The 13,646-nt window shown below is 36.4% G+C and overlaps 1 protein-coding gene across 1 annotated transcript in view; it reads left to right on the forward strand.

Annotated features, from left to right (window-relative positions):
* Window positions 1-13,646, forward strand: part of LOC136141916 (A disintegrin and metallopeptidase domain 3-like) — a 116,732-nt gene that overhangs the window by 53,039 nt on the left and 50,047 nt on the right. The window contains 1 exon segment of the mRNA XM_065900072.1: window positions 8,580-8,719. Within this exon segment, the coding sequence (XP_065756144.1) occupies window positions 8,580-8,719 (140 nt within the window).

A 13,646-nucleotide genomic window follows, 5' to 3' on the forward strand; every position in this document is an offset into this window, starting at 1 on the left:
GCGGAGCACAGGCTCCGGACGCGCAGGCTCAGTGGCCATGGCTCATGGGCCCAGCCACTCCGCGGCACGTGGGATCCTCCCGCACCAGGGCACAAACCCGTGTCCCCTGCATCGGCAGGCAGACTCCCAATCACTGCGCCACCAGGGAAGCCCCTTGACTGTATTTTTATGATCACTAGTGATACTGAGCATCTATTCATATGCTTTTTGGTGTTTTGTGTATCATCTCTGGAGAAATATTTATTCAAGACCTTAGCCCATTTTTTAATTGGATTATTTGATTTTCTTGTTGTTGAGCTATAGGAGTTCCTTTTTTTTTTTGTAACTTTGCATTGCCTTCATCCAGTTCCCCCTCCTCTCAACCCCGCTCCCAGTACCCACAAATCTAGTCTCTTTTGTATGAGTTTATTTGTTTGTTTTGAATTATAATTGACCTACAACACTATGTTAGTTTCTTTAACGTAGTAATTCGATATTTCTATACACTTCAAAATGATCACCACAATAAGTCTAGAAATGACATGTCACCATACAAAGATATTACATAGTCATTGACTGTATTCCCCAAACTACATTTTGTGCCCGTGACTCATTTATTTTGCAGTTGGAAGTTGTATCTCTTAATCTATTTCACCTTTTTCTTTCCTTACCCAAACCCCTCCACTCTGGCTGCCACCTGTTTGTCCTCTGTATCTGTAACTCTGTTTCAGCAATTTTTTTAATAATAATTCTTTTCTTAAAATATATTTACTTATTAGGTTGCACTGGGTCTTAGTTGTGGCAGGTAGGCTCCTTAGTTGTAGCCCCCGGGGGCCCTTAGTTGCAGCTTGCCAGCTCCTTAGTTGCGGCACACAGGCTCCTTAATTGTGGCATTCGAACTCTTAGTTGCAGCATGCATGTGATATCTAGTTCCCTGACCAGAGATTGAACCGGGCCCCTTGCATTGGGAGCCCAGGGTCTTATCCACTGTGCCACCAGGGAAGTCCCTGTTTCTGCTTTGTTATGCTTTTTCATTTGTTTTTAGATTCCACATATAAGTTAAATTGTACAGTATTTGTGTTTCTCTGTCTGACATGTTATACTTACTATTACATGCTCTAGGTCCATCCATGTTGTCTCAAATGGCAAGATGTCCTTTATTATGGCTGTGTAGTATTCCAGTGTGTGTGTGTGTGTGTGTGTGTGTGTGTGTGTACATATATTTATTCTTTATTCATTCTTTTATTGGTGGACACTTAGGTTGCTTCTATACCTTGACTATCATAAATAATTCTGCAATGAACATAGGGGTGCATACATTTTTTCCTTTAGTGCTTTTGTTTTCTTATGGTGAATACCAAGGAGTGGAATTGTTGAATCATATGGTAATTTTATTTTTAATTTTTTGAGGAATCTCTGTACTGTTTTCCATAGTGGCAGTGTGAACTGACATTCCCACGAGGAGTGCACAAGAATTCCCTTTTCTCCACATCCTCAACAATAGTTGTGGGTTGTTTTTATTTGATAATGGCAGTTCTCTCACGTGTGAGATGATATCTCATTCCGGTTTCGATTTGCATTTCCCTGATGATTAGTGATGTTTAGGAATGTTTTCATGTGCCTGTTGGCCATATGTATGTCTTCTCTGGAAAATGTCTATTCAGATCCTCTGCTCATATTTTAATTGGGTTGTTTTTTTCAGTGTTGAGTTGTGTGTGTTCTTTGTGTAATTTTAATATTAACCCCTAATCAGCTATATCATTTGCAATTATCTCCTCCCATTCAGTAGGTGTCCTGTTAGTTTGGTTAATAGTTTTCTTTACTCTGCAGAAGCTTTTTAAGTGTGGTGTAGTCTAATTTGTTTATTTTTCCCCTTTGTTTTTCTTGTCAAAGGAGACAAATACAAAAAGTTACTAAGATGTCAGAGAGCTTATTGCCTGTGTGTTCTTCCAGAAGTTTTATGTTTTCAGGTGTTACATTCAAGTCTTTAAACTGTTTTGAATTTATTTTTGTGCAGGATGTAAGAGAGTAGTCCAGTTTGATTTGTTTGCATGTAGCTGTCCAGTTTTCCCAACATTATTTCTTGAAGACGCTGTCTTTTTCCTATTATATATTCTTGCCTCCTTTACCAGAGATTAATTGCCCATATAATTGTGGGTTCATTTCTGAGCTCTCTATTCTATTCTATGCCAGTGAACTATTGGTCTGTTTTTGTCCCAGTACCATACTGTTTTTTTTTTTTTTTTACCATACTGTTTTGATTACTTTAGCTTTGTAGTAAAGTTTAAAATCAGGCAGTGTGGTACTTCTAACTTTCTTCTTTCTTAAGATTGTTTTGGCTATTCAGGATCTTGTGTTTCCATAATCATTTTGGAATTGTTTACTCTGGTTCTGTAAAAAATGCCATTGGTATTTTGATAGGAATTGCAGTGAATCTGTACTGTCTTGTGCTATATGGTTATTTTAACAATATTCATTCTTCAAATCTTTAAATACAGTATATAATTTCATCTATTTGAGCTGTATTCAGTTTCTTTCATCAGTGTCATGGTTTTCCAAGGATAGGTCATTTTTCTCCTTAGCTAGATTTATTCATAGATATTTTAATCTTTGTGATGTGATTGTAAGTGGGATGTTTTTCTTAATTTCTCTTTCAGATAATTTGTTGTTAGTTTATAGAAATGCAACATAGTTCTGTAAATAAATTTTTATCTGGCAACTTAAGCATGTTCATTGGTGAGCTCTAGTAATTTTGGGGGTCTGTCTTCAGGATTCTGTCTATATAGTATCATGTCACCTGCAAACAGTGTGACCATTTTACTTCTTCCCTTCAAATTTGGATTTTTAAATTTCTTTTTCTTGTCTGATTGCTGTGGCAAGGACTTTCAATACTATGTTGAGTAAACGTAGTAAGAGTGGGCATCCTTATCCCATTCCTGATCTTAAAGGAAATACTTCCAGATTTTCACAACTGAGCTGTGGGCATGTCATATATGGCCTTTATTATTTTGAGGTATGGTCCCTGTATACCCACTTTGTGGTGAGTTTTTATCATAAATGGATGTTGAATTTTGTCAAAGGCTTTTTCTGCCTCTGTTGAGAGGATTGTATCATTTTTCTTTTTGAAATTTTTAAAGTGGTGTATCACATGGATTGATGTGTGGATATTGAACCATCCTTTCACCCCTGGGATAAATCCTACTTGATCATGGTGTATGATTTTTTTTAATGCATTGTTGAATTCAGTTTGCTAATCTTTGATAATATAGGAGTTCTTATACTTTGAATATTAACCCCTTATCAGATGAATGATTGGCAAATATTTTCTTCCCTTCTGTAGATTGCCTTTACATTCTGTTGATTGTGCCTTTTGAAGAACAAAGGTTTAAGTTTGGCTTAGTCCTGTTTGTCTATTTCTGCCCCTGAGGTCAGTGATTTTTGAATCATATCCACAAAATCTTCGTCAAACCCAATATTGTGAAGTTTTTCCCCATGTTTTCCTCCAGGAGTTTCACAGTTTGCTGTCTTACATTTAGATCTTTATACCATTTTGAGTTAATTTTTGTATATGGTGTAATATAAGGGTCCTACTCTTTCTTTTGTATGTGGATACTTAATTTTGCCATCACCATTTCTTGAAGAGACATTCTTTTCTCCATTGAGTATTCTTGTTGAAGAAACTGTCCTTTTCCCCATTTTGTGGTCTTGGCACCCTTGTCATAGGTCATTTGACCATATACATGATGTTTTATTTATAGGCTCTCTATTGTATTCAATTTATATATCTTTATGCCAATACCACACTCTTATGATTACTAGAGCTTTGTAATATGTTTTAAAATCAGGAAATCTGAGTCTTCCAACTTTGTTCTTCTTTTTCAAAAAATTTATGTATATTCATGTCCCTTGAGATTCCATATGAATTTTGAGATTATTTGTTTCTATTCTTGCCCCCCAAATGCTATTGGGATTGTGGTAGGGATTTCATTGAATCTACAGATTGCTTTGGGTGGTAATGACATCTTAACAATGTTAAGCCTTTCAGTCCATGATCGTGGAATGTCTTTCCACTTATTTGTGTCTTCTGTACTTACTTTCAGCCATGTTTTGCAGTGTCTATGTGCAAGTATTTCATCTCATTAGATAGGTTCAATCCTAAGTGTTTTGCTCTTTTTAATGTTATTGTAACTGAAGTCATTTTGTTATATTTTTTCAGATTGTTCATTATTAATGTATAGAAACAATCAATTGTGCTGATTTTGTATCCTGCAACTTTGCTGAATTCATTTATTAGTTCTCACAGTTTCTTTTATGTGGAATATTTGTGGATTTCTACATATGGGACCATATCATCTGCAAATGGAAATAATTTTACTTTCTTCTTTCCAAGATAGAAGCCTTTCATTTATTTTATTGCTTAATTGCTCTGGTTTGATCTTCCTATACTATATTAAACAGATGTGGCAAGAGTGAGTACCCTACCTTGCTCATAATATTAGAAGAAAAACATTCAGGATTTCACCATTGAGTGTAATGTTAGTTATGTTCTTTTATCCATGCTCTGTGTTATGTGGAAGTTGTTTTCTTTTTTTTTTAATTAATTAATTTATTTTTGGCTGCATTGGGTCTTTGTTGCTGCACGCAGGCTTCTCTAGTTGCAGCAAACAGGGGTTACACTTCATTGCGGTTTGTGGGCTTCTCATTGCAGTGGCTTCTTTTGTTGTGGAGTATGGGCTCTAGGTGCAGGGGCTTCAGCAGTTGTGACACACAGGCTCAGTAGTTGTGGCTCGTGGGCTCCAGAGCGCAGGCTCAGTAGTTGTGGCAAATGGACTTATTTGTTCTGTGGCATGTGGAATCTTCCCAGACCAGGGCTTGATTCTTAACCACTGTGCCACCCGGGAAGTCCCGAGGTTGTTTTCTTACATTCCTAGTTTGTTGAGGATTTTTAATCATAAAAAGGGTATTGACTTGTGTATGCTTTTTTGTTTTTTATTTTAGTCATGTGAGCCTTATCTCTTATTTTCTCAGTTAATCTAGCTAAGAGTTTGCCAATTATGCTGATGTTTTCAAAGAATTAACTTTTTGTCACATTAATTTTTTTTTCTCTTCTCTAATTCTATTTATCCCTGCTTTGAGCTTTATTATTTCTTCCTTTCTGTCTGAGTTTCTATCTTTCTGAGTTCAGTTTGTTCCTATTTTTCTAGTTCTCTGATGTGTAAACTCATGTTTTTTCATTTGAGATATTTCTTCTTTTTTAATGTATTTGTTTACTGCCATAAACTTCCCTCTTAACAGAGCTTTTACTGGATCCCATAAGTTTGGATATATTGTATTTTCATTTTCTTTTTTCTCAGCATATTTTGTAACTTTGCTTTGTGATTTCTTCTTTGGAATCACTGGTGTTTAATGGTGTGTTGTTGGAGTCCCACAAATTTGCAGATTTTCAAGTTCTACTTTTCTTACTAATTTGTAGTTTCATTCCATCAGGATCAGAAAAATATACTTTGTATAAAATCAATATTCTAAAGTTGACAGACTTGTTCTGTATCCTAACAAGTGGTCTACCTTAGAGACATTTCTGTGTGCACTTGAGAAGAACATGAGTTCTGCTGTTGTTGGATGGGATGTTCCACATGTCAGTTAAGACCAGTCAGTCTATCCTGTTGTCCATTATTTATGTAATATCTTTTGTCAGATTGTTCTGTCCACTATTCAAAGTGAAGTATTAAAGTCTATTATGTTGCTGTCCATTTAGCCTTTCAGTATGGTCAAGAGGTGCTTCGTATATTTAGTGCTGTAATGTTTGGTGCATAAATATTAAATGATGTATCTTCTTGGTGAAGTGACCCTTTTATCATTATGAAATGTTCTTCCTGGTCTCTTTTAACAGTCTTGAATTTAAAGTATATTTTGTTTGATATTAGTATAGCCATGCCCAGCCCTCTTTTGGTTACTATTTGCATGGAATATCTTTTTCATCCATAACCTTTCAACCTGTGTGAGTCTTCAGATCTAAAGTGACATAGTTGAATCCTGTTTTTTAATCTATTTAGCATATACATGTCTTTTAATTCAGGAGTTTAATTCATTTACATTTAAATTAATTACTAATAGGAAGAACTTTTGCCGTTTTGTTAATTTTTTTCTTTATATCTTGTAGGTTTTTGTCCCTTTCATCTTCTCTTTCTGCCTTACTTTGTGTTACATTGATTTTTTTAAATTGTGAAATGCATTGGTTCCCTTGTCTTTTCCTTTTGTGTATATTGTAGGTATTTTGGTTATGGTTAGTTATGCAATTACTAAGAATATCTCAATTTTATAATTTTAAACTGAAAAACTGATAACAGCTTCACTTCAATTACATACATGTACTCTATTCCTTTACAGTTCTATCCTTCTCTTTATGTTATTGCATAGATATTAGTTCTGCCATTTAAATTCTATACAGGAGTTAAAAGTGCATATGTGCACCAAAATTATGAAGATAAGCTAGTATATTTATCCATGTACTGACCTTCATTAGAGGATTTTATAATTTTCTTTTGGCCTTATGTTGCTATCGAGCATCCTTCCTTTTAACCTTGAAGGCCACCCTTTCTCATTTCTTATACATCAGGTCAGTTGGTAATAAACCCCCACAGCTTTCCTGGAAAAGTCTTCATTGTTTTTTGAAGGACAGTTTTACTGGATACAGTATTGTTGATTGACAGATTCTTTCTTTCAGCACTTTGAATGTATTTTTCCCAATACCTCTGGGCTGTAATGTTTCAGCTAAGAAATCCAATAATAACCTTGAGATCTCCCTGATAACTGACAATTCATTTTCTCTTGTTGATTTCAAGATCTATCCCTTTGTCTTTGACTTATAGTGGTTTTATTACAATACGTTTCTCCATAGGTCTCTTTTGATTTTCCTAGTTAGGGGTCATTGAGTTTCTTGAATCTGCATGTCTTCAGATTTCTAAAGTTTGTGTCAGTGATTTCCTCAGATAAGCCCTCTGTCCCTTTCTTTTCTCTCTTCTCTTTCTGAGACACCCATAATGCATGTATTGCTCTATTTGTTAGAGTCCATAAGTTCGTCTCTTTTTCTACATTTTGTTTTTGTTTTTTGTTTTTGCTCCCATGAAAAAGTGATTTCAAATGACCTGTCTTCATTTCTGATTTTTCTTCTGCCTGACCAAGTCTACTTTTGAAGACCTCCAGTAAATGTTTGTTTATTGATTTTACTTTACCACAGAATTTCTTTTTATAATATTTTATATCTCCCTATTGATATTTATATCTGGAATTTTTCAGATATTTAGGGCTGGATAATCATGTAAAAATCAATTAATTTAATTGATCCTATCAATAAGCTAAAATGGAAAATATTTGATTATATTGATAGATGTAGAAAACACATTTGACAATTCCAACACAATTTATGATTAAACTCACCAAAGTGGCAATAGAAGCAACTTCCTCAACTTCAGAAAGACTGTCTGCAAAAACAATACAGCTTACATCAAACTTAATGTTTAGAAATGAAATGCTTCCTACTAAGATTCGGAACAAGGCAGGAATGTAACCTGCCATTCTTATTCAGCTTTGTACTTGCATGCAAAACTAACGATACCAAATATTGTGAGGATTTGGAGCAACAGGTAGTCGCATTCATGTTGATGGGAATACAAAATGGTACAGCCACTGTGGTAGACAATTTGGCAATTTATTATAAACTTCAATATTGCCTTACCATATGATCCAGCAGCTGTCCTCTATACCATTTACAAAAATTAGTTGGAAACTTACATCCACAGAATCCTCAGACATGATTATGTATAGCGACTTTATTTATAATTGCCAAAAATTGAAATCACACAAGATGTCTGTAAATTGGTGAATGGATAGAGAAACTGGAGTTAATCCATAAAACGGAATATTATTCAGTATTTTAAAAATTAGCCATCATGCAATTAAAAGATGTGGAGGAATTTTAAAAGTAAAGTGGTTAGTGAAAGAAGCCAATTTTAAAGGGCCACACACTGTATTATTCCAACTCTATGACATTCTGGAAAAGGCAAAACTATGGAGATAGTTAAAAACATCATTGATTACCAACCAGGGCTTTGTGTGTTGCTTATATCACTACTTATGAATTTTTAGTTTTTTAATACAAGTATTCTGCCTTTAGAAAAAAAATGTTTGATTTTCTCTCCTAAAACTATTTTTGACATCAAAACTGATCGTCAGTTAAACCCTTAAGAATCTGTGTATTTTTCAGTGTTAACATTAAAAGTGATATAGTTACTGAAACAATGATTAATCTTCTTGTAATATTTTTTTAAGTTTATTAGAATTAAATCAGTAATGTGTCATGAAAACATATGATTAATCTTATTTTGTTATTTGTCAATGCCATTTGGGTTGAAAGTACTATTACTCAAAAAGAATAACAAAATTTAACTTTGTAAAATGCTCTTAAGAAAATCTTAAGATCTTTGGTATACTAGTTTATTAAATTAGTATTTGCATTTAGGTAATATGGCCACAATTACATGAAAAGACCAAGGGTTGAAAAAATAACTTAAGCAACCATTCTGTTTTTCATTTCTATTTAGTATCCAAAGATGATAACCTTAGAGGCATTTTCAGTTGTTTTGGCACAGTTGCTTGGAATTAACCTGGGATTAACATATAATAATGACATCTACAGTTGTTACTGTCCAGGAACTACATGCATAATGAATCCTGAAGCAATGTAAGATGTTATTTTTATCAAATCTTTGTCTTCTTTTGGGAGGTGTTTCTTACATTTCTTGATGAATAATTTCTCTCAATATAACTTGAATAAGAATATTTTTATTAAATACGTACAAGTTATTTTAAAGCTTATTAAAGGGAATGAGTATTGGATATTGTAGGAAATGTGCTTCATAGTTCTATATTCAGTGCTATCGTATCGAGTCATTGATGATGACTTTGTGTGGAGTGCTAGAACCTTGAGGTGAAATTCATTCATTATATCAAAAAAATTTTAAAGTATGTACTGTGTCACAAGTATTGTGTTTGTCATATAAATGATTAGCGAGATAGAAAAAAGCTATATACCTTATATTAGTCCATCAGGGCAGAAACTTAAACAGTTGAAATAAGAATAAAGAAGATTTAAACATCTTATGATAAGTGCCAGGAGGGAAATAAATAGGGAATACATGGGGAGGAGAAACTTTCTGATAAAGTGGTCTAGGAAGTTTTCTATGAGGCAAAACTTATGTTAGGACCTGAAAGAGAAGAAATAAATCTAGTCATGTGAAGAACTTGTTGAAAACTTTTCAGGGAAAGCAAGTGAAGCGATACTTGGATAGCAAAAAATTTTAAGAGCTCAAAAGACTGGAAAAAAGGGCTTGGGGGAGGGATAAAACAAAGAAACAAAAGAAATGGCTGAAACTATAAGGAAGAATGTTAAAGGCGTAGACATTTAAAAAAACAAAAAAGGAAAGTAAAATACAAAGAGGCTAAGGAACCAAGAGTCAGAGGAAGAAGTCCAGGAGGTACTAGGAAATGTAGGAAAGAGCCTGAGCAAGCAATCATGATGTGGAAATTGGGATTTTATGATAAATTTTAAAAAACACATTTTAATTGATTTATGCAGTATGGATAATATAATATATTTTGTAACATGAATGTTAAATATATCAGAAAGAATAGCAATATAGTAATATTGTTACTGAATTAAGTCCTATAGACCCTAGGCTCTCTGCCTGGGCAGGGGAGAGTTCTTTTTTTGTTTTATTCAAGAAACAGAGTAACGAAACCGAAGCTGAGATCCATCGACACAGCACAAGCTCTCCTCAGTGGGCAAGGAATGGAGAAGCAGGAGCTAAGTTCACAGATCAACTTCTCACCCGTGTGGTGAGAGGGATTTACTTTTAAAGAGTAAGGACAGAGGTTGGAAGAGTGAGGCTAATGATGCGGAGGCATATGCATTAGTCTACAAGGGCAGAGGCAGGGCTATTTTGAGGGAGTGGGGTGCCCCCTTTTATTAATCCTTTTTGTTCCTTAGTGGCCATTTATAGGCACTGGTAGGTGTGTCATTTAATAAACTAATATAGTAAAATCAGTGTATAATGAGACTCAGGGTCTGTTGGAGGTCAGATTCCTCGCCATCTTGGTCCCAGCTGGTTCCATCTGTTTGTTTGTTTGTAGCTTCCTTTTCTTATCTCTGGACCCTTTGCCTTAAAGATTTATGTTAACTCCTGATAAATGTGCACGTTGGCAGGTTTTGAGCAGAGACCTGGAGAACTTTGGCAACAGTATTTGGTAAATAATGATTCTCATAATAATCTACAGCAGTTTCATAAGACTGAGAGGAAGAGAGATGTCAAGAATTATTTATAGAGGTTCTGGTTCAAGATGGTGAGTTAGGAAGAACTTGAACTTCTGTCCACCCTCAGACAAGCCAACTTTATGGCTACGCATGGAACAATTTCCTCAGAAAAAAAACAGAAAGCATGCTCAAGACACCTACACACACACACACACACACACACACACACACACACACACACACACACACACACACGACACCTACACAGAGGGCAAACGAGAAGAAACAACATCGAAGAGGGTAGGAAAGGCTAAGAACCAATCTCACCATAATTCCTAACCCCAGCAAGGTGTCCCACAATTGGGAGGGAACTCAAACCTAGAGATTCTCTCTGAGGGGTGAAGGATTTGAACGCTTATTGGACACCCTAACCGGTAAGACCTGCAACTGAGAGATGAACCCCCAAACATCTAGCTGTGAAAGACAATTGGACTTGCACATGTGAGCCAAATAAGGCTATAGTGAACCGAGAAAGAGATCTTAAAACTTTTGAACTCACTTGCCACCTCTGTGGCCTATTGAGAGGCACCCAGTCTTTATGCCAAAGAGGCTTATTTTCTCATATTAACGTGTTGGCTGGAAGGTCAGGCCTCTAATTGAACACACATCTAGAAGCCTGCTAAGGTACTCTCTGGGGATGGAGGCTGGTGGATGCCACCTTTGTGTTCTCCCTCTACCTCGCTACAGCTTTCTGGATTCTCCTGGAAAGGAGCTTGCACCGTCCCCTGGCACCCCAGTTTTTGCAGTTGCCACCCACAGGTTGCCACCTCTAGATCACTGGGCTCTGGTGGCCAGCTGGGTTTAAGCTCACAGGTCCCACAAAACTGTAAACAATGGAACAAGTTTTCTTAAACAGCTATGACCCCCAGGTCGCAGCGAGAGGCCACAGTCCTAGGAACCCAATCTTTCTGTGAAAGAGGCCTATTAGCTTATCTTCATAGCTGTGGCCTGAGGGGCAGGCTTCTAATGAAACCCATGTCTAAAGTCATACTGTAATCTTTTTCAGAGGGCTTGGAGGATGGGAACTATCTTCAAGGCTTCCATCTGCCATGTTCCAGAGAACCAGTGTCTCCAGGAGGGGAGTTTGTACAGGCTTCTGCTGCTTTAGTTTCTGTGGCTGCTGCCCAGGAGACACCCCCTGATGGCCCGGCTCTGGTGCCCAGAGGGACTTGCGTTCCTGGGTCCCCTGGGACTGTAACAGTAATGATTGGAGAGGTAGTTCATGGCGAGCTGTCACGCCAGGGCACTGCATGGGTAGCAGACTGAAACACACCCCAGATTTTCTGTGAAAGTGGCCCATTTACTTGTCCAGGAGCTTCTGCCTGAGGGTCATGCTGACTGTTTGACTCACATCTTAGGGCCAACGGTGATTCTCTCAACAAGCAGAGGCCAGTGGGCATAACTGTTCACCCTCCCCCTTCCTTGCTCCAGCTCCTCGGCGTCTCTCAGAAAGGCCCTTACAACCTTGTCTGGCGCCCTGAATTTTGTTGCTGCTGCCAGGGAACACGTGTAGACCACCTGGCTCGGGTGGCCAGCAGGACTTATGCTTGTGGGTACCACAGGATGGTAACCCACAGAGAAAGTTTCAGCTGGTTGCCACCTGCATGGCACAACAAACAGACCCTAGAACCAGAATTACAGTCTTCCTGTGAAAGAAGTCTTTTAGCTTACCTTCATAACTGCTGCATGAGAATCAGGTTTCTAGTTAAACACAAATCCAACAACTGACTGTGATCCTTTCCAGAGACTGCAGAGGGCGAGTGCTATCACTGGACTCTCTATCTGCTGTACCCTAGAGTGCCAGTGTCTTCCATAGAGGAGCTTCTACAGGTGCCTGGTGCACTATTTTTTGTGGCTGCTGCCTTGGAGACACCTGTTGATCATGTAGCCCTAGTGGCAGGGGAGCTTGTGTTCCTGGGTTTCATGGAGCTATAACAAACAGGCAGTTCTTGATAGCAAAAGACCCTGAATAGCCATAGCAATCTTGAGAAAGAAGAACAAAGTTGGAGACATCATATACCTGATTCAAGGGCTAAGACAGACAAAAGCAAACAAGCCTGGAACATTAGTGTCAGACTATAAGGAGGCGTTCAAAGGATTATGGAGATTTGTCACAGGGACACAAAGCAGTTTGAAAGGGGCTCCCCATAGGCAAATCTGGGACAATTTGAAAGTCATTTGTAATGTTCGTAATGGATTATAACCCACTGAGTGTAATAGGAAGATATGATTCCATATTCATGTAAATAGATGAATGAATTGAAAATGTGATTAGAAATGAGATTTTACATAAAACTTCTCTTCAAATAATTATTAAGTGATAAGAAAGGAAAGAAATGTTAGAGTGAAGACTGGCAGACACACTTTAATCAACTGATCAAAGTGACTTTTACCAAAAACATAACAAGTTGAAATCATGTGCTATCTGTTAGGATGCAATGGAGCAGACAGAGTCAACAACACTTCCGTGATGAGGTTACCAAGATGCATAACCTCAGTCTAACTATGGGGAAACATTTCATAAACCCAAATTGAGGGACATTTTACCAAATAACCAGCCTGTAATTATAAAACGTTTCACTGTCATGAAATTCAACAAAAATTGTAATCAACTAAGCTACGGAGACATGAAAACTAAATGCAGTGGTTGAGTTTGAACTGGATCCTTTTGCTATAAAGTGCCAATACTGTGATGAAGGGGAAATTTGAATGTGATGTGAGGATTAGATTTTAGCACCATATCATTATTTCCTGATATTGAAGGTGTGATTTCAGAGAATTCATTACTATGTAAGAGTTATACATTAAAATATTGAGAGTAATCAGGATCTCCCATTGGCAACTTACTGAACCATTTCAGGAAACAAAATTTGGTTTTCGTACTTTTGTATCATTTCTCTAATCTCATAGAGATTGTTACAAATTTAAACAAAAGCCCATTAAACAGTACACTTAGAAATATAAAAATATCAAAATAAAAGGAATCTAGGGTTTATACATTCTATATACTCAGTGTTGAGATATTTTAATTAATTAATTTTGTTACCAAAGTACAAATAATTCTGACTTTTAATTAACACAGCCCACCATTGTTTATTCCTTCATTTTCCCATATTATTCCTAGTATGTTTCATTTTCTTAAGTAGAGGATGTTAAGGTTACATGATTTAGAATATATTAAACAAAACAGTGCTTGGCACACAAAAAGCTCGTTTAAGTATGTCTCACTATTTACTATTTTCATTATTATTGACAACACCATCATAATTATAATAATTTAATAATTATAATATAATTA

The sequence above is a fragment of the Phocoena phocoena genome, chromosome 21, assembly GCF_963924675.1.
Source record: "Phocoena phocoena chromosome 21, mPhoPho1.1, whole genome shotgun sequence".
Classification (NCBI taxonomy): Eukaryota; Metazoa; Chordata; class Mammalia; order Artiodactyla; family Phocoenidae; genus Phocoena; species Phocoena phocoena.